A 27,616-nucleotide genomic window follows, 5' to 3' on the forward strand; every position below is an offset into this window, starting at 1 on the left:
CATTTTTTTTTTTAATTCAAGCTGAAGGAGTAAATGAAAACTTTAACTGTGAGTGTGTTCCTATGGAGCTTCTTCAAGAGTTGTGCTCTGCCTTACCTCTTCTCCAGCTTCATAATTGCACAGAGAGAAAGACCTGTGAAATCTCAAGAGAATCCAGACTGCTTTAAGATCTGAATTCCCTAAAGCCTTGTGAGGGTTAATGGGAAAGGGAACACCTGGAGCCTGATAACAGCTCTACTGAAGAAAGGTGGCATTTCAAAATAGTGGTGAACCAACTCAAGCTGCCTTAAGCAAAGTCAGTTGATGTGGCTGTTGAAACACTGGCACCTACTGTATGGCTAAGGTCTACATCATACAGTTAGTGCCTTGGTCCTCTGTTGATTTCAGCAAAGTTAGGAACAGGTGGCACTGTATTACTGACATTACTTTTCCACCTCCATTACTTAGTTGTAAACAGGAAAATAAAACCAATACAATATAAGACCTTCATATTCAGTTTCCCACTCTGTCCCGTTGCCTGACCCATGCCAGCTATACTGACATTGTAGCACCTGAGAATTCAACTGTGTGAAAAGGAAGTCCACCACTGGCTGATCAGGGACGTTTTCTAGATATTTTATATTTCTGGCTAATCCCCCAGTAAGTACAGAGCACATTAATCAGCAATGGTAAAACTAAAATGCCCAAAACATTTTGACTAACAACATTTTACATGATACATGTTGTCAACTGACTACATAAACAGATGTTCACTGTATCGTGCAGTCGTTCAGCTTAATATGTACAGAAAGAAGCAATGAATTGGTGCAAATATAACTTGAGTAAAACTTGGCTACAACACAAACATCTTGTGTCTGATGCCATTCAGTATTTCAGCTGGAATCCTGTTGTATTCTTTGATAAACAAGAAAGTAATATGACTTTATTAAATAGTAATTGAGTTATACATTGAGCTAACTCATAAGAAATATATATATTTTAAATAATTAAACATAGCAATTAATGGCTCTTGTATAAGCTCCTTTCCTAACCAGCATTAACTATAAAAGATTTACTGCAGCACAAATTACAACATTATACAGTCATTAATGCATTTCAAATTTGAAACCGATTGAAGTTTAGCAGTAGGGATAAAAAATCATCAGAATAATAGCCTGCCCTGAATATTTTATGGAAATCAGAGGCATTTACTAACTGCAAGCTCCGTATGTAAGCAAGAAAGTTAATGTGACTATAAAAAAAAATTAATGTGACTTACCACAGAGGCTGTCTCATAAAAATGTTAAGTCAAATTAAAAACAAAATGTAAAAAATCTGTGGCTCATTAAATTGAATAGATTGCTATGAGGAATAGGGAGGATGTGCATTTATGCTTGTCTACAACATAATTTTCTGTTATTTATTTATTTATTTTTTCGAAGTATAAGGCCCATTTCCAACAAAAAGCCACCACCCTGGTGACAGGATGTGTATGTGTGCCTGTGACCTCTGTCATCAAAAAATATCAGAATTAAAAAGAAACCGGTAGGAAAATACATATGAAACTGGTGGAAATATAAAAAAAATATGTATTTTTCTTCACCTGATACTATTGCAACCTCAAGCTGCTAAGCAGCTATTTTCTCTGTACAGAAAATATTCAAATTCTAATATCATTTCATACTACTATAGATTGCTGACTTCTCAATATCACAACAGAAACTGCCAAAGGTGCTTCTAGAGTTTGACCTTGTACGAAGCAGTTCCCTTTATTGATAAGAAATGTGGTAGTGTTAGTGCAAAGGAAAAGCTGCCTTCGTCAGCTGCAACAGCTCATTCATCTTTGTACATAAACAGCTACAAAAATAAAGGACTGCATGTCATAATATGAGTTTTTTTCTTCCTTCCCCCTACTTTGCTTGTTCACCTCATCTATTCTCTTTGTTTCTAAGCATCTACTTTATTCATTTTTTTAAAATGACGTATCGTTAAGATCATTCACATTTTGCAATTAATAAAGCAAATCCTGTTTAGCATTAGCTTTTTGAATTCCATGTCCATTCCATAAGTCAGTGTTTGCTTGGGTATAGCTTGGTCCTAAGGTCTTAATTGTCACAAAGCAAAGCCCTGAAAAGTCTATTCTGTTCTAGTCACTCCAAACTGAGTCAGTACACCTACACTCTATCCTGCAGTGAGTTAAGCACCATGGCTTACCTGTTGCCCAGTACTATTTGCTCACTTTTTCAATGTACTCATCTTAGCAAAAGCAAACCTAAAGAAGCATGACGTACTTGGAGAAGAAGGCCACAAGGGTTACCATCACCTCAGTTCCCCGCTGGCATCAGCATATTCTGGCTACTGTGATTCTGTAATAATAATACAAACTAACAGCAGCAAGGGTTCTCACTTCTTATTAGAGACTGCAATTCTATCTCCTATTATGCATGGAATAAACCTCCAGGTCCTGTAAAATCTCTGCAAAAAAAAGAAAAAAGATGAACTCCCTTTTTTCAGCATAGTTATTATCTGCACTGACAACAAAGCAACAATGATCTGGTCTATCCATCTCTGTTTCAAGTACAGCTTTCCAGTCAGAAAAGTTGTCAGCAGGACGACATGGAGAACAGCAGCTCTAGTTCACAATGCACAGCTGACAATCAGTAGTTCAGAAGTATACTCTTTCACAAGTTCACAATTTTATTGAAAGAAATTCAGAGCATGATAGCAGGAGCAGCTGCCATACCTGATGTTCTGTGCAGCTTTCCCTTTAATTAAGGGTTGGCCTCTTTCTTCCCTTTTTTAGCCAACTGTAACATCAAGAGATTGAAATGATTGCTAATTTCTAAGGCCTCATAATACCCAAAACTAGATGTGAAAAACTGTGAAGTGACTTAGCCCATCTCCACTATAACACTCTTCCAAATCATAGCCAGAAGTAAAACTTCACATTCTATTACATCTATAACTTGTTTGGTAGTTTGGATGGGGAGTTACTTTGCAAGCAGTGTGATCACAATTAACCTACTGCACTTGAACAGAACAGGCCATAAAATTGAGAGTGCTCCCTTGCAAGAATTTTCTATTATGCTTCTAAATTCACTACTTTCCTGTTCAATTCTTAAAGCAGTATTTACAGAGTGCTGCAAACCAAAAAAAAAAAAAAAAAAAGAATAGGGTATTGCTGTTGTTGTTTTTTTAATCTCAAATCGAGATAATGATAACTAAATATGTCTTTGGTATCACTTTTATAAGCCTAAATTCTACTGAAACAGTTGCACTAATCAAAGATCTAAACCTCATATTTCCAGTTGCAATTGCTTTTGCATATAATATATTCAATACTCTTTAAAGCCTTAAAGTTTACAAAAACTGAAGCACCAGCTTGCAGACTACTGAATTTGTTCTAAGAAGTGGTGTCTTTAAAATTTGCACAAAGAGCTTTCAAAATTGAGTAATTCTTTAAACATCTTGATTTGAGAGGATTATGACATGGATCAGTTGTAATATGAATGGCAGACTGGTGAAATTCTCAATGTATTAAAAAGAAACAACACTCAAAGTGAATACATGACTAGCCCAACTAAACTCTGCTGGAAGATTAGGTTAAGCTTTTAAATACGGTATGAGGATAATTCTTCAGATGTTAAGTCCCAGGAAACAATCACTTTCGAACAGCCTGGCACTCAGAGGAGAGAAGATTCCACGTAACTGCTAAATTGGCAAGGAGAACAGCAAAGAATATGGGACACATCTTCTATTGTGAATATTTTCTTTTTGTCTGTTTCAGTACATTCTGAAATGTACATGTGTAAACCCACTGTAGTTCATTAGTTGCAGATTAAAATTAATCCCACATCAGTGACAGACAAATGCAGCTGAATAAAATGCAAAGAGGCTTTTTCACTGCCCATCAGGGAAAAAAAAATATTGTAAACCAGTGACAAATGCTTCCCCTACTCAGTCCAAAGTCTCTGAATTTAACTGATTTTTTTTGGAATAACCCTGCAAAGCAAACTGAGTAACTGCAACAAGCCTTTGGAGTAAAGCTATACTGATCAAAACAGTACTTGGGAGCAACCATCATCACTGAAAGCCAGGAGCTGTCTTCTAGGTCTCCATCAAAAATCATCTCCATTTCAGAATAAAATTCCTCTCTCTAAAGTGAAATTGATAATGTCATAATTTAAGGCAGGAACCACATCTAATACTCCAGCACCTACTGTAAACTAGATTTCGAATTTCTTTGTCAGCTGTGACAGTGGGCATCTCCAGTCACATTTGTCTCTCCTGGATGGCTGAAGCCTAGGATGCAAGCTTGAATTAATCTTCTGACCCTCATACAATGGGAGGTAGGCAAGACGTGTCTTGCCCGCAACAAGTTTCGAGGAGCAGCTGAGGTCTGAAACTTTACCGAGGTCAAGAAGCTTTTAGGATTTACTGCATCCTTCTTTTCTTGCTGTCACAGGGAAAAAGATAAGACCAAATAGCCTCTTCAAATAAAAAGCTTTTTCAAAACTTCTGTACATGCCTTCTGAATGGACGGCACAAAGGTGAGGCCAAGTATACTACAGCTGGAGTCTTTGCAAATAATCCTATTTTAGTCTTGCTATGTGGAGTTCGAATGCAATTAGCCCAAGTAGCACTTTGGATAACAGCCAGTAATGCGGATGGAAAATAGATGTGCTAAGTCTGGTGTTCTTGTTCTTCTCTTATTTTTGCTCTTAACCCCATAAGTGCAGTTCTTACAGCTTTGCATCTGTGGGCAAAGGTAAGAAGAGAATGCAAGAGACTCTTGCTCCTTTCCCTCTCAATTTCTGGTCCTCAAACATATGTTTGAAGCAGGCTTCCAAAAGCACTGGGGACCTAGGAAGAAAGCTGCAGTGCTCCTTTCTGCGAACTGAACATCGCCAAAGTAGTAAAACTATTTGGTTTGGTATGGTTTTCTGCATAAGAGCTGTATCTCAAACAGTCACCTTCAGGGACAATACAAGGGCCTTAATACCAAAAAAACTATCCCCATTACCATTTTTTAAGGCACTTCATCATCCACTTCAGTCTCACTCATCACACAACAGTTACAGGAGTCCATCATGCTCAGAGGCAAGTTAGCGTGGGAAAGATGATTATTGACAGAGACTTTTCAGAGCACTAAAAGCATACAGGTTAGGAGAAGGGGAAGAGCTTGCATTAATACACAGAGAAATAGCCTATATTCTACTCTTTCACTTTGGGGTGGATGTTAACTCAGGTCTTCAGTAACTGAAGAAGTACTGAAAACAAGTGAAGAAAAACAACAACACTAGAAACAGGCATGTACCCTTCAACCGCCCTCTGGCTCCTATCATGCCGCTTCAGCAGTGTAAGTTCCCTCCACACCCAAGGGGAGTGCAATGGGTCTTCAGCACGCATGCAAATAAAGCACACATGCACTGCTGCATGTCTGGGTGCCAGTTTAAGCCATGGTTACTCTTTTGTACTCTTTTAATTAACTTCAATGAAGTAGTTAGCTATTTTTTTTTAATTTAAAATTAAACAACAGTTCTTCATTTTTTTAACAAAATGTGTCCAGGGTTTGCCTGTTGGTTTCCCCCCTGCCCCTTTAACTGAGTTAAATATTCAGAGGGAGGTGCTCATCTTTTCTCCCTGCTATCTAGTGACAGGTTGTGTGAGAATGCCTGCGCCAGGGGAGGTTCAGACTAGACATTAGGAAAAACTTCTTTATGCAGGGGGCAGTCAGACACTGAAACAGGCTTCCTATAGAGGTTATTGATGTCCCATGCCTGCCCATCCTTGTTTAAGAGGTATTTGGATAATGCTTTTAATGGTATTGCTTTAACTTTGGGTCAGCCCCGAAGTAGTCTGACAGCTGGTCTCAATGATCTTTGTATGTCCTTCCTGACTATTCTGTTTGATTTTATTCTTGTTCCATAGTTGTAGAGCAGCATTCACATTAACATCTACTGAATACTTAAAATGAAAAACAAAACAAAAAAAACCACCGATATTATTTGTTCTTGCGAGTTCTTGTCACACTTCCATTATTGTAATATAAACTACCTGTACAGAAAATTACTTTTGCTTTAAAAACTCATCATGCATAAATCAACCATGAAAAGTACAGACAACAACTTTTTTAAGAGCACTGGGACATACACTTAATGGATATGTTTAAAAGAATAACTTTGTATTAGTCAGAAGAAAGTTATCTGTTACACTCTCGTAATGACTTAGAGCTAAAAACACTCCAAAATTCTGATAAATACTAGTGGACATTGTATGTTTTTCCTCTTCCCATAAAAAAGCAGGATCCTGACTGGACAAATCCAATCCTCTCCATTAAGTAACTCTAACTCAGATCAAGAATCTTCAAATGTTAGCTAGGAACTACAGAAATGCCAATGTTTTAGAATCATAGAATGGTTTGGGTTGGAAGGGACCTTAAAGATCATGCAGTATCAATCCCCTAGTTGGAACAACTCCCACTAGACCAGGTTTCTCAAAGCCCCATCCAGCCTGGCCCTGAACACCTCCAGGGATGGGGTATACACAGCTTCTCTGGATAACCTGTTCCAGTGCCCCACCACCCTCATAATAAAGATTTTCCTCCTTCTATCTAATCTAAATCTACCCTCTTTCATGTTAAAGCTGTTACTCCTTGTCCTATCATTACATTCCTGATAAAGTACCTGTAAGTCCTTTTTAAAATATTTCTGTCAAAAGGAACAATAAATAAATACAAAAAGCCTAATACTACACAAATGGAACATTCACACCATCCTATTGAAAGGATTTTCACATATTTCCACAGCCATTTCATAAAAATTTATATTTTAAATTGTACAGTTTACAATGGACAGAAGCATCCTTAACAACATTGTTACTCACTAAATAAAAAAAGAGAATAAAACACAAAGGTAAAATGGGCATATGTTTACACTGGATCACTGTATAGATAAGAGGGTTTTATAAGGCAGGGCTTATAAAAGATTTTTAAAATAATATATATCAATATCACTGACATTAATAGATTCTTTCAATTAATATTGTGATGGAGATATACTCATATGACCACATATGTGCTGAATAATTTGTGTGGCATGGAATATGTCTCTGTGAAATATATACCAGACACTAGCAATTCATATAGGAATGATATGTTTCCTTGATGTTTTATCATAAGCTTTTAGCTCTGTTCTTGTAACGAAGATTATAAATTGTCATATGAAATTAAACTGTTTTATCCACACTGTTAAATGATGATACAGAGGATAGAATGTGTGTGAAAAACTGACATTAAATATTAAATAATAAGACTAAATGAACTCCTATGTTTTCCAGATCGTGTGTGCATATATATATTAGGCTTAGCACACACGTTCTGGAAAACACAGGAGTTAATATAGGAGGATAATATATATATTAGGTTTAGGATAATAGCTTCTTCTTCAAAGAGTAAGTCCTAATCTTCTTAATCCAAATGCCCATGCTTAAGTTTAAGCACATGTGCAAGTCTAACAGACACAGTAAGTATGTGACCAATAGACTGTCTCTTCAAGAACACACTATTTTACTTTTGAACAAGAAAGTGTCAGAGTTTCAGTGACACAAATGGAACTAAAGTTGCGTGCTTAAAAATGGAAGCACGCATATTAGCGCCACGTGGCTAAAGAAATAGACACAAACATATTCTGATAGTGGTTCATCTTGACTTTGTACTCCATGCCATCTCCTGCAGATTCCTACATCTTTTCCTGCAAGAACCAGGGAATCATAGAATGGTTTGGGTTGAAGGGACCTTAAAGATCATACCATAAAGACCATGAAGAGTCGCAAGGGATAAGGACCTAGAAGGAAGAGAGGCACAAGAAAGCTACTTAATATTCAAGCTCAAGAGTAATGCATCTGAACAAAAAGGAAGTCAATCAAAAATGTCAGGAGGCCTGAGTGGATGAGTAAGGAGCTGCTGGCCAAACTTAAAACACAGAAAGGAAGCCTGAAGAGGTTGATAACAAGGACAAGCAATCTAGAAGGAATACAGAAACACTGTCTGAGCATCCAGGGATGGAGTTAGGAAAGCTAAAGCCCACGTAAAATTAGATATGGCCAGGGATGTCAAGGGCAACAAGAACGGCTTCTACAAGTACATCAATAACAAAAGGAAGTCTTGAGAGAACGTAGGCCCTCTACCGAATGGAACAGGGGGCCTGGTCATAGTGAAGGGGCCAAAGTACTGAATGCCTTCTTTGCCTTAGTTTTAACCAGCAAAACCAGCCTTGTGGAATTCCAGGTCCCAACAACTAGGATGAAAGACTAGTTGAAAGACTAGTGAGGAACAACCCCAGGCACAAGTACATGTCGGGGGTCACCCAGCTGGAAAGCAGATCAGCACAAAAAAATCTAGGAGTCCTGGTGGGAAAGTATAGACATAGTCTACAGACTATGTTTACAAGGTTCGTGCCTGAAGGGAAGGTGCAAAGATGAAAAAGACAGGCTCTTTTCAGTGGTGCCCAGTGACAGGACAAGAGGAAATGGGCACAAACTGGAACACAAGAGGTTCCATCTAAACATCAAGAAACACTTCTTTACTGTGTGGGTGAGTGAGCACTGGAACAGGTTGTCCAGAGAGGTTGTGGAGTCTCCCTCCTTGGAGATCTTCAGAAGCAGTCTGTACATGGTACTGGGCAACCTGCTCTAGGTGTCCCTGCCTGAGCAGGTTGGTTGGACTAGATGACTTCCAGAGGTCCCTTCCAACCTCAACCATTCCCTGATTCTGTGATACCACCAGATGTGCAACCTTGTGAGTGTGGTCCCTCAAATGATGTACAAAAACACATACTCTGAAGAACACTGCAAATGACGATCCTCATGGGTTTTGTTGTTTTTTTTTTCAAGAAGGTGGTTAAGTATGTTCAGATGTCCCTGTGAACAGTGGATGGTCAGGCAGGTTGAACCCAAGCAGCCTACTGAGCCATGGACAACAGACTGTATGACAGACACATTAGATCATCTGGATATGAAAATATTTTCTATGTTTGCATATTTTTGACATCTCTCTGTCCTGTTTCACTGGTATGCTAATTTAGTATGTCCAAAGAAGCAGGCAGAGAATGCCTGCCATGGCCTGCTTAAAGGAGGCAAGCTGGTTTGTTTCCTTGGGTAGCAAGAAACCATGTAGTAAGAATTCATCACTGGGAGCTTCTTTTTGGTAAAAAGAAAGGATTGCACAGGTCAAAATGGAGCCAGGTGACTCTCATATGATGCGCTATATAAAGCAACGCCAATGCTGATGAGGACAGAATGTTTCAGATTTTGCTTACTTTGATACATCTACTCACTTCTCAGATCCACAACTGCCAGAGTTCAGTCAGTAGGCTCACAATGATCATTTGGCTGAAGAGTCTCTCTAGGGAAATCTTTTGAAGGGGACTATTTCACTGCTTATCTCTGATCCAAAATGGACATTAAATCAACGAACTAAGAACTTCCACATCCCATCTACAGACAGATGATTTGGTGGAAATAGTTAATCAAGCTTCTGTACTATATTTAACTCAACAGACAGTGCCATGGGTGCAAAATATTCAGCTAGTGAGAAATAAAGAAGCAAGCTTGATATAAACCAGGGCATGAGGTCACAAAATACTATGCCTTTGGCAGTAAGTTTAACGTCATCACAAATCACACAGCAGTTCAGTCACTCCAGATAATAAAGGACAGAAATATGCTGTAATGCTGACCTCTGCAATCTTATATTTTCATGGTCCAACATTAAGCTGAGAGAATGCCAGGACACTGACGCAAGGGAAATCTTTGACACAGATGGTTTGTCTGGGACAGAGGATACTGAAGTTGTAGCACTCTAACAGCTCTCAGCTCCCACAGCCTTGCTGGCCTGTACTTCAGGTCACTCCATCTTAAGGTGTGACTAGAAAAAACAATCAGGACACAATACCTGCATAGATGATGACTCTTTGGGGCCATGTATAGTACACGTTCTTTAAACTGTCATTACAAGCTACCCATGTTCTAAAAGCAGTGGAGCTCTTGCACAGGGTCAGACTTAAGTGAAAAGACCCTTGCCCTGTTTTTTCAAGGGTTGTGCTCCTTCCTCATATTTTGTCTGCAAATGCTGGAGTCTCTCACAAGCAGACAAATATGGGCAAAAACATTCAAAAGCAGTTTCAGAATCCTTTGTATCACACATGGAAATGTTTATTTCCTAGTATTTTTGACCATACAGAGAAACGCCTGTTATTCATTTTCATGGGAAAGAACAGTGAAAAGCAAAACAAAGTGATAAATATTGGTTACCAAGCAGGGCACAGTGTGTTAACTCCTCTTACATTCCTAGGTTTCAATAGAGAAAAAAAAATCGTTCTGCATGCATAAAGAATAGAAAAGTTATTATCTGAGTAACATAAAACCTACCATTAGTAGGTTGCTCAAGAATAAATATGCTCAAGAATAAATCCAGTTGTAAAACTCCTATCACACTAATAATTTACAATTATAGTTATTATTATTGTTATTATTAATAATATTATTAATAAAAAGCAAATCCAACTTACTCCAGAGCACCAGAAAAAAAAATGAAGCCAGAAAGGGAGGGGTAAAAAAAGTAACACATCATGAAATTTAGTTTGAATCATTTGGCAAAGAAATACATTTAAGCTGAACTAGATGAATTAAATAATGAGGATGTACTTCTTATTAAAATACAAGCAGGACTTAAAATCATTTTGAACTAGTGGCCTTATAATAAGAATATTAAGGCAACTGCTTCCAGGGATGTTTTCCACTTGATCCAAGTGAACAAATACTGGGGAACTGAATTAGGGAAAGATAAAATCTGTAAATGTTCATAAGCCTGCAATCCTCGTGGTGGTTGCCCTAAAGAATTACAGGAGGATGAAATGGTTTGGGTTTTGTGCTTGTAAAAGAAAGCCGTTCTCATCAACAATACACCTTCTCATCAACTGAGACCAGGGATTGCACACCATCAGAAACTCATTACACAGCTCTCAATTTCTCATCCCATACTGTTGTTTGAATTCAACCCAGAGACATTATCTCCTTCAGCAGCTGCCTGCATTACCAGCTAGGTCTAGATATGCAGAACAGCACAGACATCAAACTGCCCATTCCCACATCAACCAGCGGGTCTTCATACATGGAGGATAAATAAAGGTGCACAGAGATAACTGAGAGCTTCTCCCAACATATACTTTAGCTCAAACGAGAGGATTGGCCTCCCAGATACAGAAGACTCATAAAACATGGAAAAGGTAAAGTGGAAATAGCAAGCAATCACTTCTTCAACAAACTCAGTGGATTTCCAAACATTTCTGTCAGCAGGTGGAGAAGCAATAATGCAAAATATGGAGAGAGAAAGGTCTCACTATATTTCCAAAGTAAGATTCGACTCTAAGTCACTGCCTGCTGAAAGGACAGGAAAACCTATTACTGCTTCTAGTAATCTTTTCACCATTGGGAATGGAAAGGAAGCAACCAGAAACCTGTTAAACTAATGCAAGGTCCACAAGGCATAGAGCACATCTTTCTTGCCTTGGCAAGAGTGGTCTGCTTGCTTCTAGAAGACATCTGCAGAAATTTTACCTACAAAATGTGCAGGCCAGAAAAAAAAAGAAAAAAATATATATATATATGTATATAGAAAATCAATATAATGTCACTATACCTATCAGGAAAAGTTAACTGCTTTGGCTGTTCTTAATGTCAGAGATCTGACTAAGATCTACCTAATTACAGCCTAGATGGCTTTGCCACTTGGACACAGTCCTGGACATTTTGCTCTAGTGTCCCTGCTTGAGCAGGGGGCTTGAACCAGATGATCTCCAGAGGTCCCTTCCAACCTTAACCATGCTGTGATTCTGTGGTAAGTCTCTACTAAGAGCAGTTCAGTAGTCTGAAGAGGATGCTAGACCACAATATATGGATTTTGAGCTCTGTGTAAAGAATTCTGTAACCTTATTTCCCAACATAGGTCAATGCATCAATTTTTAAAAAATTGAAAACTTATCAATGACTTGAGGTATCCCAAGTGGATAACCATTAAATATAAAAGCTTTTCACTGAGCTTTTAAAACAGGTAAGCCAAACATGCAAGTTCCTCTCTGAGAGGTCAGCTCTGCTACTTGCTCTCTTAAATGTTTTTAGCATGCACCACTAAATCCATAAAAAGTAGGGACACATTCTGATAATTTCAAGCAAAAGGAACTATTCAGTCATTTCCTGAGTTATAAGGGATGAACATTTCCAGCCACTTTCATTTTAATATAATTACCATTCTTCAGCAAGAAAAAAAAAATCGTAAATTTGCAACTCATGATTCTAGACAAATGCAGATGAACAGAACAGTGTTGTTGGATGATGTATACTGAAGTTTTAAACCATGATTAACTATTGTGCACTTAATTATGAACACAAACAGCAGTACGAAGTGGTGTCAAATGCTATGAAAATTATAATTTATTTCTACTGACAGATATTAATTGGCCTTTATTAATTACTTTTGAAACTCTTATCAATGAGGAAAAATAGCCATTCCAGTATGTCAGCAGTATCTAGTGAGGGGACAGTCTTCTAGCCATTAAATAAAAAAACACAGGTGATGGTGGTAAGTATAAAGCACAAGACAAGAAAAACAGTTTATGAAAGAGGATGTTGATGACTACATTTCACAGAATCCTAGAATGTTTTGGGTTGGAAAGGACATTAAAGATCATCCAGGTCCAACCCCCCTACCATGGGCAGAGACACTTCCCACCAGACCAGGTTGCCCAAAGCCCCATCCAACCTGGTCTTGAACACTTCCACAGAGGGGGGCATCCACAACTTCTCTGGGCAACCTGTTCCAGTGCCTCACCACCTTCCAAGTAAAGAATTTCTTCCTTATAGCTAATCTAAATCTACCCTCTTTTAGTTTAAAGCCATTATTCCTTGTCTTCTCACTATACTCCCTGACAGAGTCCCTCCCTAGTCTTTTTGTTATACAGAACCAGAGTGCTAACCAGGGATCCTCACAGAAAGTGAAGTGTCCTTTGAGTAGGCCAGCTCCTTGTCTTCACTTTTTTTTTGCAGTGCAGAACAGTGGAAGAAAGTGGTCAAAATATATTTTCTATTATGCTTATATCAAAAGAAAAAAGATAGGACCATATTAGTTTATTTCACTTGCAAGATATACTAAATATTGTACACAGCCTCCTGTTGAATTGTAACATCTTGCATAGGTACATTTCCTAAGCAAAAAGAACTTCTGTAAATTAAATCAGCCAGAGTAAGCTGACAATTCAAGAACTATACTAACAGTGTGTCTCACTGGTTTAACAGAAGATAAAAAGCCACTATGCTATGACTGAGTTTATCTTGGTACTGACCATTATCTTGAAGGACTCCTGTGGAGGCTGCTACTCTTATTGTTTGTTTTACTTTTGTAGATTTGTTAGAAAAGTGTCCTCTAGACACAGAATCCTCTGGATTATGGCATTTCTTGTCCTTCCCTTTTGGAGGCTGAGGTGAGCAACTGTTCTCTCCAGGATCACTGGATCCAACAGTAGATTTAGACTGCCGATCATTTCCCTGAAAAAAAAGTGTTCATAATTATCACTGATGAATTTAATTAAGTTCATTTTAAAATTTTAACTTTATTCCAACTTTTTAACATCTGTGGGTTGGTATCAGGTGTTACAGAATCATATTAATTTAAAATCAGTACAGTTAAAGGAAATCTAAAGCAATCTGAAAAACCATAACTGTTTTATCAACTTGCTATATGATCTGACTGATTAAATGCTCCTCAACAATTCTCAGAAGAAAACAACACATTTATTAAAAGGAAATATTGTTTCATCTCATGAAAGAAATGTCTAGCCAAATCTATACATGCATACACATAATATACAGCTATATCTCATCTATGCATATGTGTAGAAAGTCACTAGATACAGCATATATAACTTGTGAATAATTCATTGCCTGTGTAAATGAAACACGGGTATTAATCTGCTAAGTGTCAAAAACAGCTGGAAGAGGATGACAGTCTTTGTGTGGCAGGATCATGCTTAGAAATGGGTCTGTCAGCATGTCACCTCTGAATTACCTCCAAGGAAATCAGCCCATTCCTCTGCTTGTTCTGTTGTGTACCTAGAAACAGGAGCAGAAACCTGGTCCTGATTTTCTTCAGCTTTGATGTATGTATGATCCTGAGTTTATCAATAATTCCAGTAGCTAGAGATTTTATCAATTTATAAGTTTTCCTGAGTCTAAATCTGTTCACAAGAAATATAAAAAACTTAATTGTACATAGTAGCCCTATAGGGTGCTGTTTATATCATACTAGGCTGGGTTAAGAGTTTACCAACTGAAAACCCTCATTGTCGCCTCTCATTAGCAGCTGTCAGCCTCCTAATTCTGCCAGTCAAATGGCATGTGTAGTTTCTTACTAATCCAGTTCTGTCAAAATGTTTAATATAACAACAAAACACTAGAGCAGAGGACAGAAAATCTTATCAGCATCTGGAACCATTCACCTTATCACAGACTTAACTAAATCATGGAAGGCAAGTATACTGTGCTTTATTGTTTTGCTTAGTGTATCTGCATGAACAGTTTATGCCACTTTAGAAACTGCACACCAGAAAGGCCTTTCATTATGCAAGGGTCATGGACAATTCTTTTTGCCTCACTGCTGAAGTTAGAAGGCAGTGTCCATATAAAATGAAAACTGTTCAGAAAAATAAGTCCTGAATAAAGTCCTGCATCTCTTAAAAAAACTTGCATGCATGATTCTTTTTTAATGTGTTTCTTCTAATTTACATATAATCAGTAGAAATCAGTTCTGTTCGAAATATTTTACTTAAGTACCATGTAGGTTTTACTATCTAATCAAACATTTATCTACCAATACTACTGAATCTACCATTTACCCTGTTGATATAAAGAAAAATCAAGTCACAGCACTATTTCAGCCTCTTGTAATACAACCTGTTACTCCCAAGAAATAGTAGTAAAAAAATGTAGAAACCAAACAGAAGTAAATAATTTAATGATCTATACCAGTTCAGCCTAAGTATTGCATTAGATATTTAAGAGCAGTATGACATATTCCTGCCACCTTAAGTTTTGAAACTTGTTATCAGTGTGTCAAATATTCAAGCATTGGTCTTTTGTTACAATCCCCATGGAATATAACTGATTATAAAATAATTTTCCGTGTATGTCATTAAGTACTAAAAGAAGGAGCTAAAATAGTTAACAATGAGTTATTTTTAAGAATGTTAAAATTGTGAAACTCACATTTTAAAATGACACTATATTCTTTATTGAGATTTTATCATCTGCATTTCAGCAAAATGGAACAGAGACTTGTATACTTTATTTTGTTTAGTGGCTCTAGGGTGGGTGGGATTTTTTTTGGTTTGTTAATAGTGGTTGGATATGACCAACTGCCATAATAAAAATGTCAGACTGCGAGTCTGATGCTGTGCTGTCTTGTACTGGTGCAGTAAACTGTACTTATATGTAACTGGTGCAAACAGACACTTCTATTCCGATCTGGCACTTCCTGAAGTCTACAGTGGACTCATTTTGTACACATATAAGTAGCTATACAGGACACAAAACAGTGGATACTCAAGCTCTGTATAGTAATGGTTAGCTAGGGACAAAACACTGATCAGCCAGGAAACAGTTTTAGGGACTTAATAAGAATCAGCATACAGAAACATCATTTTCTGCAATAAGTTTTGTAAAAAGTCCTGTGTTTTTCCTTTTGGTGTATAATTTGAAAAAAGAAAAAATGAGCCAATACATGAATACAGTTGAAAAGGATTTTTAGGAAGGACCTCAAAGCAACAGTTGATCTTTGCTATGGAAGGTTTTATAAAAAATAAGACAGACATTATTGCAATAATATTTTCTTATATTTCTTTTGTCTAACTGACACTGCAAATAGCTACAGATACATCAAGCATTAATAAGCATTACACCAGGTGGCTGGAGATTTTTTCCCTTCATATTTAATTAAAACCCAAAGGACAAGGACTTTCCATCTGCTGGAATTAAGCAAAATTAGAAAAAAACTTTATTATTGCATTTGATACTTACACTGCCTTTAGATTTTCGAGATCCCACAATTGGAGGTAGTACAAATGCTTTGGAACTGTAGAAATAAGTCATATCTTAGAATTCTGTACACTGTCACTGTTATAAACAATATCCTTCTATAACCTAGAAAGATAACACCAAGCCAGCTATGCCAACAGAGTTGTTTTATCCATTGCACAGCTTTGCTAAGAATCAGTAAATTCTGTTCACTAGACTACATTTAAATACATAATCATGAACTTATTCAAACAAATGTATTACATTTCTCTACAATGCACAATTTATGTACTGAAAATCCACAGAGCAGTGTTCAGCAAATTACTGTGTAAGATACTTAAAACTAATCCCATGAAAAGTTCCAGCAATTTCAATAAAATTCTGTTTATATCAGTTGATCAACACATCTTAAGCAACACTTCCCACTGTCTTTAAATTCATTTGTTCTAAATGTTGTTTCCCAAAATACTTTGCTAGTCGTATTGTCTATAGTTGCTTGCTAAGATAAATAAATAAATAAATAAATAAATGTATTAATTGCACCCCAGTTTATGTGCAGACTGTTGCATAAATCCCCTAAATCATGTCAATCTGCATGACAAATTTCCATTCTTTTCTTTCCATTTATTTCATTGAAATGTCTCCTTATTTAGCTTTGTATTTTCCAAAGATACTAAAAGCCCACATTTTTCCTTACAGAGACCCTTTTTAGGGTTCCATTGTGCAATAATGCTGTCTAATAAAAAAAAGACGCAAACCTAAAGCATTCTTGAAGGAGTACATATTCCTTAAAATATAACCAAACAAGAGTAGATTTCAATAGGTGTAGTTACACATAATCTCATTCAGCTCATAATTCATAATCTCATTTGTGTTCCAGAAAAAAAAAAAAAAAAAGAAAAAAAAAATTAAGCCAAGCCAAAACAAAAATTTCTTTATCTGGCAAGAATTTTTTGATACATGATCAATAGCATGTTTACAAGGTGAAATAGTTCTTTGAATTTACATTTTCTCTTTTATTACAGATTTCTATCTCAACATTCTTAAAAGTGCTCAATAAAAATTTGCATCCATACAAGCCCATCCATCCTTTCCTTACAAACATTTTTGACATTATGATTTTGTACTACAGTGGTAGTACTTTGTAAATATATTGATACGCGCATACGCAAGCATAAGAAGCGTATCACACACATATGGAACTTACCCCTGCGGCCTTCTTATTGTAGATTTGCTAAACAGCAGATCACCGTATGGCAACTTCTTAAACTTTTCTCTACCCACTGCAACATAAAATTGCCCATTCTCCAAATCTGACCCATCCTGAACAAGTTTTCCATCTAAACTGTAAAGTCTGAAAAATACAGAAAAGTTTAAAATAATAAACCTTATCATTCCATAGTGTTTAGTAAAAGCACTGAAAGCTATGCTGATCTAATCATGTACATTTTCAGATTTGAAACCCAATAAAGTACAGTGGATACAATGATAAGTTGCAACATAAAAAATGACAAGAAAAGACATAGCAAAATGACCTAAATCACAGTTAAATTAATCACAGTTAAAGCTAATAAAATGTGAAGCACTATGACAGATAAAATACTCTCACCATTTCACCATACGTAAGTATGAAGAATAAATTACTTTAACACCAGATAGATTTTCACCATAATCATTTCTGTTCGCACACTTTACTGAGAAGGAAGAAACATTACGGACTTAGGAGTGAGGGGAGTATGCATGACAACACATTATTTCTAAGCTATCCCAATCACTTCATTGGGATCACTGTCAAATTTGTAATTTTATTTAAGGATGATCAATGCAATAAGGAAAGGAGAAAACATTCTATAATGAATAAACTCTTTCCTATGAAGCACATTCCAAAATTTGACATTAAATTAAAAAGCCAAAATTATCACTTTTGCATTAAAATCCTGGGGCCCCCAGCACAAGAAGGACGTGGACTTATTAGACCAAGTCTAGAGGAGGATCACAAGGATAACCAAGGGCTGGAGCACCTCTCCTATGAAGACAGGCTGAGAGACTTGGAGAAGCCCAGAGAAGAGAAGGCTCCGGGGAGAACTCATAGCAACCTTCCAATGCCTAAAGGGGGACTACAGGAAAGCTGGAGAGGGACTCTTTGTCAGGTAGGGTAGTGATAGGAAAAGGAGTAATTGTTTTAAACTGAATGAGGGTAGGTTTAGATTACATATAAGGAAGAAATTATTCACTTTGAGGGTGGTGAGGCAATAAAACAATTTGCCCAGAAAAGTTGTGGATGCCCCAGGGTTCAAGGCCAGGCTGGATGGGGCTGGATGGGACTTTGAGCAACCTGGTCTAGTGGGAGGTGTCCCTGCCCATAGCAGGGGGTTTGGACTTAGATGACCTTTAAGGTCCCTTCCAACCCAAACCATTCTATGATTCTAAGTCTTTTAAATGCAGGAATGTTGAATGGCCATCTTAAATCGTTTTCTCTAAGCCTTCTACAGGAGCTACTTTATGTGTTATTCATACATCTTAATAGTGCAAGGAGATATAATAAGATTAGGAGATATAATAAGATACATGTACGTACACAAAGAACCTTTTATGAATAATATAAATAGCCTGCCTTGAGAACATCCCTGACTTATGAAATGCAAAAAACATCAGTTTAACAGAGAAAAAGCTGCCTTTTAAGTTCATACACATAGTGGCACAACCTTGAATAAATACAGGAAAAAAAATGCAGTGTGTAGAACCACTTAGAGAACCACAAAATAGCTGAGTTTGGACAGGACTGCTGGAGACTGTGTAGTCCAAGTTCCCTGTACAAAGCAAGAGCAACTACAGCAGGTTGCTCAGGGCTATGTCCAGTTGTGTTTTGAAAAACTACAAGGATGGAGACTCCATAAACTTTCTGGGCAACATGTTCCAGTGTTTGATGACTCTTACAGTAAATTTTTTTCTCCCTTCTATTTAAGTTGAATTTTCTGTATTTCAGTTTGCTCTCATTGTTTCTTGTTCTGTCACTGGACACCACTAAAAGCCTGTCTCTGACTTCTTCACTCATCCCCAACAAATATTAATACATATTGGTAAGATCCTCCCTGGGCCTTCTCCAGGCTAACCAATGCCAGCTCTCTCTGCCCTTTTTCACATAACATGCACCTTCAAAGCCTTCATCTTCATGGCCCATTGCTACACTTGCTTCAGCATATCCATGCCTTTCTTATGCTCTCCACACGAAAGCACTTTGATTTTCTAGGTACATCCTGCACCTAGAAAAGTACTGCACCTAGAAGTACTTCAGTTTTCTAAATGCTAAGACCAAATGTTCTCAATGGAAAAATTGCAGCTTTTAAAAATCTTGATCATATTGCTGTTTCCTCACCAAAAAAAAGTATACTAACTCTGAAGCATTCCGTATGTACTATTCATATTTCATATTTACTTTATAGAGCAAACATTTCATAGACATCCCAACAATTTGAAGAAAAAATTGTTTCACTACCATTCAGATAACATCAGTTACACACAAACAATGATAATTAAAAAAAAAAAAAAAGCAATCTAGACAAGCAAAAGCTCATTTCTGAATTAATCTGACTGTATTTTGCTAGATTACATTTTGCTTTGTGGAACTTGGAAGAAAAAGGCAAATCGGTGTACTGTAGTATTGTTTTATATATTTGTATGGTGTTGCATGTACTGGTACATAGCGGTACTTACAAACATGATCTCGTACCTGATCTTTCACTTTGATTATGTTTTAATATTACATTTAAAGTACAAAACTTGTTTGCTTAATGCAACACCCAATTTTTTTATGGAAAAATATCTAGCAGTCTCTAGTTGTATATTTCATCCTAAAAATAATAATCATAATAACATAAGCATAATAAACATATCAGTCACTGAATATGACAAGGGAATTAAAAATTCATTTTTTCAAATAAAAGGGAGCTCCAGAGAAATATATAAGTAACTATTGACTTAATAAGTATCACACAATTCTTGTGACACTTACTTCTGAAGCTTTTTACCCACCCACCTGGTTTGAACCATTCAAACACATCCTGGTTTTGCTAATATTTCCCTGGTTAGTATTATGCAGCAGATGTCATTGTAGTCATGTCTTCTGGTCACTGGGGAATGATCAAAGGCTTGTCCTGTGGGCTGTCAGTAGACTTCAGTTTTCCCTCCCGAGTCCAAGCCAAAAAAGTGGCAGCCAAAACAAAGCAAGCATACAGACTAACAAGGCAGACAGCAAAGATACAGCTTGTGGAACTAAATACCTGCCTGTCCACACACCAGATACCTGCCAATCAGGTTGCTGTACCCCATCCCCAAGCACAATCAAGGAGAAAGGCTACTTCCTCATTGTCTTCTCTCTCGTATTTCTTATTTATGTCCCTATTCTGATGGGGATGACCTTTCCTTTTTTTTTTTTTCTTTTTTTTTTAAAACCATACGTGAAACTATGTAAGACTTGGCAGCTTTGTATGCCATTTAATTACACGGAAAAGAAACATTGCCATATACCTAATGCAGGTTCTCGTAATTCCACTTGCCCTTCTTTAATGAGAAATTATATCTTCCCAGAATCAATGGTCTTACAAGACCTCCCCTAACACTGACATAGTTTCAGTAAACCCCAGCAATTAATGTATAACTTATTAAAGAACAACAATCACTTTACTAACGTATTTAATGCGCATTCCTAGCATTTTAAGGAAAATAAAATGAAAACTGCATTAAAAGAAAACCAGAAAAAGGAAAACATTAAGTAATTCAAAAAGTCGTGTACATTATCTTATTTTTAAAGGATTAAAACTGAATACAGAACGGAACTTCTTAAAATCAAATCTAAAAATGTATATAATTATATATGCTTTCATATACATCATTCAGATTTACCAAGGAGTGATACCAAGTAAAGAGAATAAAATGCAAAAGGTTTTTAAATCCCTAAACAACCTGGAAGCAGGAAAAAAATGATGCTGTGAACAGCTGTTACTCTGTTCACCTCAGAATTATGATAGCTGAGAATCAGATCCAGAAAACTGCAAAACATGTTTAAGTTTAGTTTAAGGGAAGTAAAAGTGCTAAGTAGCCTGATAACACAAGCAAGGAAATGCCTGACTGAGAAGAAAAAACAGATGAGAGCTAACAGTCAGCAGACAGCATTAACTAAACATTTTATGGTCTGTATCAGCTCTGGGAAAGTAATCAGAAGAACTGAAAGAGATTATGAAGATTTTATCTTCACTGATTTGAGAAAGAGATTGCAAGACTAGCCTCAGACATTGTGTAAGCTGTAAAGAATGATTCCAACAAAAGGCCCTTTCCTGTCTGAAGAATGGATTTCTGTAATGTGCTCTGCATGGGGCAATGCTGGAATGTCAGTAATTTGCCAGTACACACCTTGGCAGTCTGCTTACTCTGCAAAGTTTGTCATGGAGACTGCATATCATTTTGCTCTAAAACTTGCAACAACTATCAGATCTTATTTTAGAGAGTTTATTTTCAGGCCTTAAGGTGATTGAAACTTATGTATCCAAGATGTCATCTGCTACTCCTGGGATACCACAACAATTCAGACCAGCAGAAAATATCGGGATTGGAAAACCCTCAACTACAGCTTTGGCCCTGGCTCTTATTAGGAGTCTGAACTGACTGAGTATAAAGCACACCCTTGTCAGAGCACAGGTCTTCAAAAACCAAAGGATCTAAAACATTCTTCTTGAAGTTGTTTGCCCCAGTGACTTTAAAGAACCATCAAAATTAAAGGAAAACATGACAGAGTAAAATAAATGACCTCCATAAAGTCAGTCAAAATGGACTGCATCCATTATTTGATATTCCAAATATTTTACTGACTTTACAGGGGTCATTGATTTTATACTGACATGCAACTTTATTATTAATGTTAAATACATTGCAATATTATTGCATTATTCCATATCTGTTAATAAAATATTTAATCAAGAAATAACTGTTGAAACAAATTGAGGGGCTTTTTTTTCTTTTTAAATAGCAGTTGCAATGAAACATGAAAGTGACTTGGAGTAAACATATTTCCATTTTCATAGAATCATAGAATGGTTTGAGTTGGGAGGTAGCTCTTAAGATAATTTTCTTATAAATTTCCCATAAAACTGGAAGGATCCATTATAGCTACTTATGGAGTTTTAAAAACATATCTAAACATATCAACTGTATCTCACAAATATTCAGCTTCCTGATACCTGTGAACAGCTCCACTTCTGAGGGTAACTTTTGCTGTAACCATTTCGAGAATATGGTCCCAGTGATTCAGTGTTTTCCTGGGAATAAGGAGTCGCACTACAGGGCTAATTAGATCTCCATTAGCAATCAGGCTGAAATAAAGCAAAGTAAAATAATTTGGAAGAGTATTTAAAGCAAAAGCCATCTGAAGTTAAGAAAGAAAGAAATAAAACAAAACAAAACAGATATTTTACTAACATAAAATTCTGCTTACAAAATAGTGTAGGGCTCCTGGAGTGGCTTTCGAAACCGCGCTGATGCAGTAATTCTACTATGAGTAACTGGCTTGACCTGTAAGAACAAAGAGAATTAGAAATTACTCTGTTTTCACATTGGGATAGAGCTGACCACCAGCAAGAAGGGCAGCGTATCTGGAGAAGGAAGTTCCTGTTTTTAAAACATGTATTTTATTCCATTCCAGCTTCACCTTTCACAAAGCCTATATAATTACTATTGCAGGTTCATATAATTGCTGAATAACAACCACAGCATGGCACAACATACAGTGTCCAGTGAGAGATCAGAATTATATGGGCATCTTTTGTGACTTGTCCATCAATGTTCCTAAGCACACAAGGAAACACCTCCAAACACTGTTCTTATTTTCTTAGTCTTCACTGCTTGTAACTATAGTTCAGACGATTAAACTCTTTTTAACAATAAGTGCTATCTCTGGGTCTTTCTTCTATAATGTAGCAAGTATTTTTTTACTCATGTATAGGTCTTTACCTCTAAATACATCAGTGATTTACAAAGGTTACTGAATACTATCCTGATTTTATAGAATTGACTCAAATGAGGTGCACTGCAGAATAAAACACAAACATTCCAGCATTATGCCCTGTACCCTTTTGTACAGATACTGTCTTGAGATCAAGAAGGTTGCTCAACATTAATCCCATTATATTGAATAGAAGGTTATGCAATACTGCCTAGCTACGATTCCCTTTGGAATTAATAAACATGCTTTCAAATTTAAAAAGGAAAAAGTGGGAAAAAAAAAACAAACTCCAAAATCATTAGGAAAATTTCCTAATTCCCCATAATTAGCAAGTGAAAGTAAGGTGTCAATCCCAAACAAACATTCAAAAGTCACAAGTTAAATGCATTAACAACTTGGCAACATTTCTCCAGATGACTATAAAAACTTAAAGGATTAAATAGCTATAGCTGGCATGATCAGATAGAGACATTCTTTAAAACAGATGTATAAAGTATGAAGTTTATTTAAATTGGCAATGTTCCCAATTACTGTGTAAAGCAGTCTAATGGTGTGATGTGTTGCAGCTTTATCACATTTTGTGCTAACTTAACCGATACTTCCCATTAAATTCAGGAAAAATGGTCTGAGCTCCAGTGCTTTAAATCTTTGAATGGGTTTTCACAAAGCTTAATTTAGGACTAACAGATCTGCTTTCCAGATATTTCTCTTGCATAGACTGTAAAAAGAAAAAAATTAAAATTAAAATAATAAAAAAAAAAACTAAATCAACCAAAACAAACTAACAAACACAAAAACAATAAAAGAGATGCCCAGTCCAGTAGATATTCCAAAGTGGCTAAAAATGATCTTTAAAATAATCAAATCTGACATCCCACTTAATGCAAGTAACCACACACAGCAAATTCTGCATCAAGCACATAAATTCCAGGGCTTAGGTATTTTTCTCAGGGAAAAAGCAACCGAGAAAACAAACGCAAAATTTGCATTCCTTGATGTAAAAACACTTCAAGTAAAAGACAGCAACAGGTAAACCTTTTGAACAAAAACTGTTCTTCATTACTCTGCTAAAAAAGGGGTGTTTCTATTTTGACTTCAATTCACTTTAGCATCTTGCCTTTCCCAGAGGCCCTTGTAAGCAGTGCAGCCCTCCCAACCTTCCATTTTCTGAGTCTTGGAGGACATGAAAGCCTGCTCTGGTCGTGGACAGAGGAAGGTAGAATTAGCCTTCGCACAGCAAAGTGACTAAATGGAAGCAATCAGCAGCGTTAGGGTCATGGTGATCTGAAGACCAGGATAAGTGACGTTTTAGTCAGAATCTTCTTCAAGAGGAGAAACAGAAAGAAAGATATAGCTGCATTGTTATAGCAGTGCTTCTGGACCAGTCCAGGAAACGGGCCCCTGGCATGGCTGTGGACCTCCCTTTACTCGTCAAGCATATTTACACCTTAAGATACAACGAGGTCATTTGCATTAGTCTGTACGTAAACTATGCCTTAATGCCTGAAGTAATTTTGATTCCCAGACTTGACATTAATTCCAGTGTGCTCTGAACTGGGTGGAAGATTCACACCTATGACTACAGGCTTGGAAGTGAGTAAGAAGGTTGTTTGATATTTTTGCAACCTTAATGATTCTATTCTATATTTCTCATAATTATGGGAGGCAAAGATATTTTTGGAGATTGCCAAATAATGGAGGAACTCAGCCATTCTTGCAGAAACATTTAAAGCATATTTTTCAGGGCATAACTTGTCATTTAGGTCACTAAAATTTGAGATGAAAATTTACTAGGTCACAGGAAGAATAAGAAAACACACCTTAAACTGTAACATCTGAAAACATTTCTATTGCTGCTTGAGACATTAACGGTTATTTGCATACTGTAAGCAATTTAATAGAAAGCTTCAGAATTTGAAAAAATAAGGTAACATTCTAAAGAGTATGTTATTGAAGGCAGCGGTAATACTGATTTACATCTGGTCCTAATATTTAGGCTCCAAACACAAGTTGCATCCAAAATGGGAATGACTTAAATCAGGCTGCCCCTACACCTCCCTGTATAGCTGCTAGGTTGCTAGGCTTATCCCTTATAAAGTACTTGATACGTAACTAGATTACAAGGCCAAAAGACTGACTGATCCTATGCTTGTAGAAACTCCAGACCTAACTAACAATCAGATCGCTACATATGTCCTTAACCAACATTAGCCATAGGTATTAGAGAGCAAAAGGAATATACTTAAAGTTCTGGAATACTTTTTCCTCATTAAATCCAAAATGCTACATTTGAAGACCTCAGAAGAGCAATGAGAGGAGATGGACTGTTAGCCCTTTCAAAAATCTGCTCACGCAGTACTCTCATTAGTAAACCTCAAAGCACTTGATACTAATTTCTCTAATGACAAAGAAACAAACACTGGAATAATGACACAGAAACCCATGGGAAGAACCAGGGCTATGTCTCCCAAACCCCACTCAAATCTTCAACACCACACTGTCTCCCAGGAACAAAGACTGTCCCTCTAAACTTGTTTCTCACTTCCAGCAAGAGAAGTATTTCCCATCTGTGATATAATGCACATATTAAAAATTCTTCCTCTGCTTACCAGCATCTATTAATTCTTCAGCCTTCCACAGCAAGATCAATGTAAGATACCCAGAAACAACAGCACAAGAAACCTACACTGAGTACATTTGATAATTCTTTAAGGACAGTAGGGATAGTTTTTAAGGGTCCTTGTCACATCTTGCTCTCCTGGTCCTTCTTTAGGTATCTGCTTTACTTTCTCAGAATAACCCACCTCTCATGTGCAACACTGTAAATGAATTTTGAACTCCTGCCTTATGTTTGTCATACCAATACTTAAGAACTAAGTAATATTTAAGAACTAGTAATATTTAAGAACTAACACTTTGGTCCCAGTGACTGAGGCACTATATAAAGCCTTAACTGTTTCAAAACTACAGTGCTAAATACTTTTACCTCTAAATACGATTTAGATAACAAGCTACAACCTGAAGACATGGCATTGTTCAACTTTGTTAAGAAAGCCCTAATGGTTTAAGCAGTGTTCCTTTAGCCATCAGGGAGCAGACAGCATGGATGGGGTACTAGATAATCTCAGCTACACTCCCTTTTTCCATGAAAGGCTGAATCAAGAGGCAACAGGCACAAAATGAAACACGTGGAGAAAACACTTCTTTCCTGTGAGGGTGACAGAGCACTGAACAGGTTGCCCAGAGAGGTTGTGGAGTCTCCTTCTCTGGAGATATTCAAAACCCTTCTGGATGCCATCCTGCACAATGTGCTCTAGGTGATCCTGCTCGGCAGGGGGATTGGACTAGATGGTCTTCAGAGGTCCCTGCCAACCTCGGCCCTTCTGTGATTCTGTGTATCTGATGGTCTGTTGAGGTCCATTCCAACTTGGGCTGATATATGATTCTAACCTACTGTGATTAGTTTGGGGTTTGCTGTTCATGCACAACTCCACCATCAGAAAAGCTTTACAGCACTTTTCCTAAAAGCTGATTCTTAATCCATTCCTGATTCTCACCGCTGCAGTTGATACCTATGCCCAAGCTCTCATGCATTCAAAACTGACCGTAAAGCCAAGTTCTTTGATCCAGTCTGCAACACTCAGGTTTCAATGATCCACACTTTACTGGAACTAGTTAGAAAGCATTCACTAAATACAAAGAAGCCCTTTAGGATAGTCCCAGGTGTGTCCAATTATTTACTTGTTCCTGCGAGCTGATGAAACCATTAATTTTGATGTAGGCTCCTCAGAAGGCCATCATGTTATTGCACACAGCCCAATCACTGGGCCCCTGAGAAAACAAGCAACCTGACAGATGTTAAGGGCTCATTTATTATTCGAAGGATTGTATTTCTGCCAACGACAGATACTGTGGCATCAGCTTGCAAGTCTGTCTTTTAGGTTACTCTCTCAAAGAGTCATTAATATTTCTGAGTCTTCTGTGGCCTAAAAGACAGCCCTGGTCTTAAACAAGAAAGCCGCAGGGAACTGTAAGATGGGACCAGCTTGGGCAGAAACTTAACGTTTTTCTTTTCTACCTAAACGTAGCCTAAAACAGAACAAAATACAAACTTGTGTTATTTTGCTAAGGATGTTTAAGTATGATTTCCTTACTGTATCAAAAAGAGAAAAGTGTATGTTAATGCAATATTACATTCGCTAATGTAAGGCCACAAAAATCAGCGCATGCAAATGCTATGATGACTCTGACAACATTAATGTGCTTATAAACACCCCACGAGTAATTGGCACAGTGCACAGATGACACCTCTGTTTCTGGGAGTTTGGAACAGAGTAGCCCAAACTAAATTAAGCAGGTACTGGACCATGTTGGTACAGAACTCTCCAAAGAGTCTTTTGTCACACCCAGCATGAACAGTGAAGGCAAGAATATCGCATCTTTCCTTGGGGTCCACACCTGCTCTGAGAGGAAAAAAAAATAAATCATAGGAGGAAAAAAAATAACAAAAAAAAAGAAAAC

The 27,616-nt window shown here is 37.1% G+C and overlaps 1 protein-coding gene across 4 annotated transcripts in view; it reads right to left on the reverse strand.

The window, feature by feature from the left end:
• Positions 1 to 27,616, reverse strand: part of DCDC2 (doublecortin domain containing 2) — a 66,853-nt gene that overhangs the window by 19,417 nt on the left and 19,820 nt on the right. For 2 of the 4 annotated variants that reach the window (XM_080578159.1, XM_080578157.1), the window contains exons 3-7: positions 22,589 to 22,665; positions 22,335 to 22,466; positions 17,309 to 17,455; positions 16,105 to 16,159; positions 13,377 to 13,578 (exon numbers count right to left, since the gene is read on the reverse strand). In XM_080578159.1, the coding sequence (XP_080434285.1) occupies positions 13,377 to 13,578; positions 16,105 to 16,159; positions 17,309 to 17,455; positions 22,335 to 22,466; positions 22,589 to 22,665 (613 nt within the window). The remainder of the gene's footprint in view (positions 1 to 13,376; positions 13,579 to 16,104; positions 16,160 to 17,308; positions 17,456 to 22,334; positions 22,467 to 22,588; positions 22,666 to 27,616) is intronic. The other 2 variants (XM_080578160.1, XM_080578158.1) reach the window with 1 other exon arrangement.

The sequence above is a fragment of the Anser brachyrhynchus genome, assembly GCF_964034855.1.
Source record: "Anser brachyrhynchus genome assembly, chromosome: 2".
Classification (NCBI taxonomy): Eukaryota; Metazoa; Chordata; class Aves; order Anseriformes; family Anatidae; genus Anser; species Anser brachyrhynchus.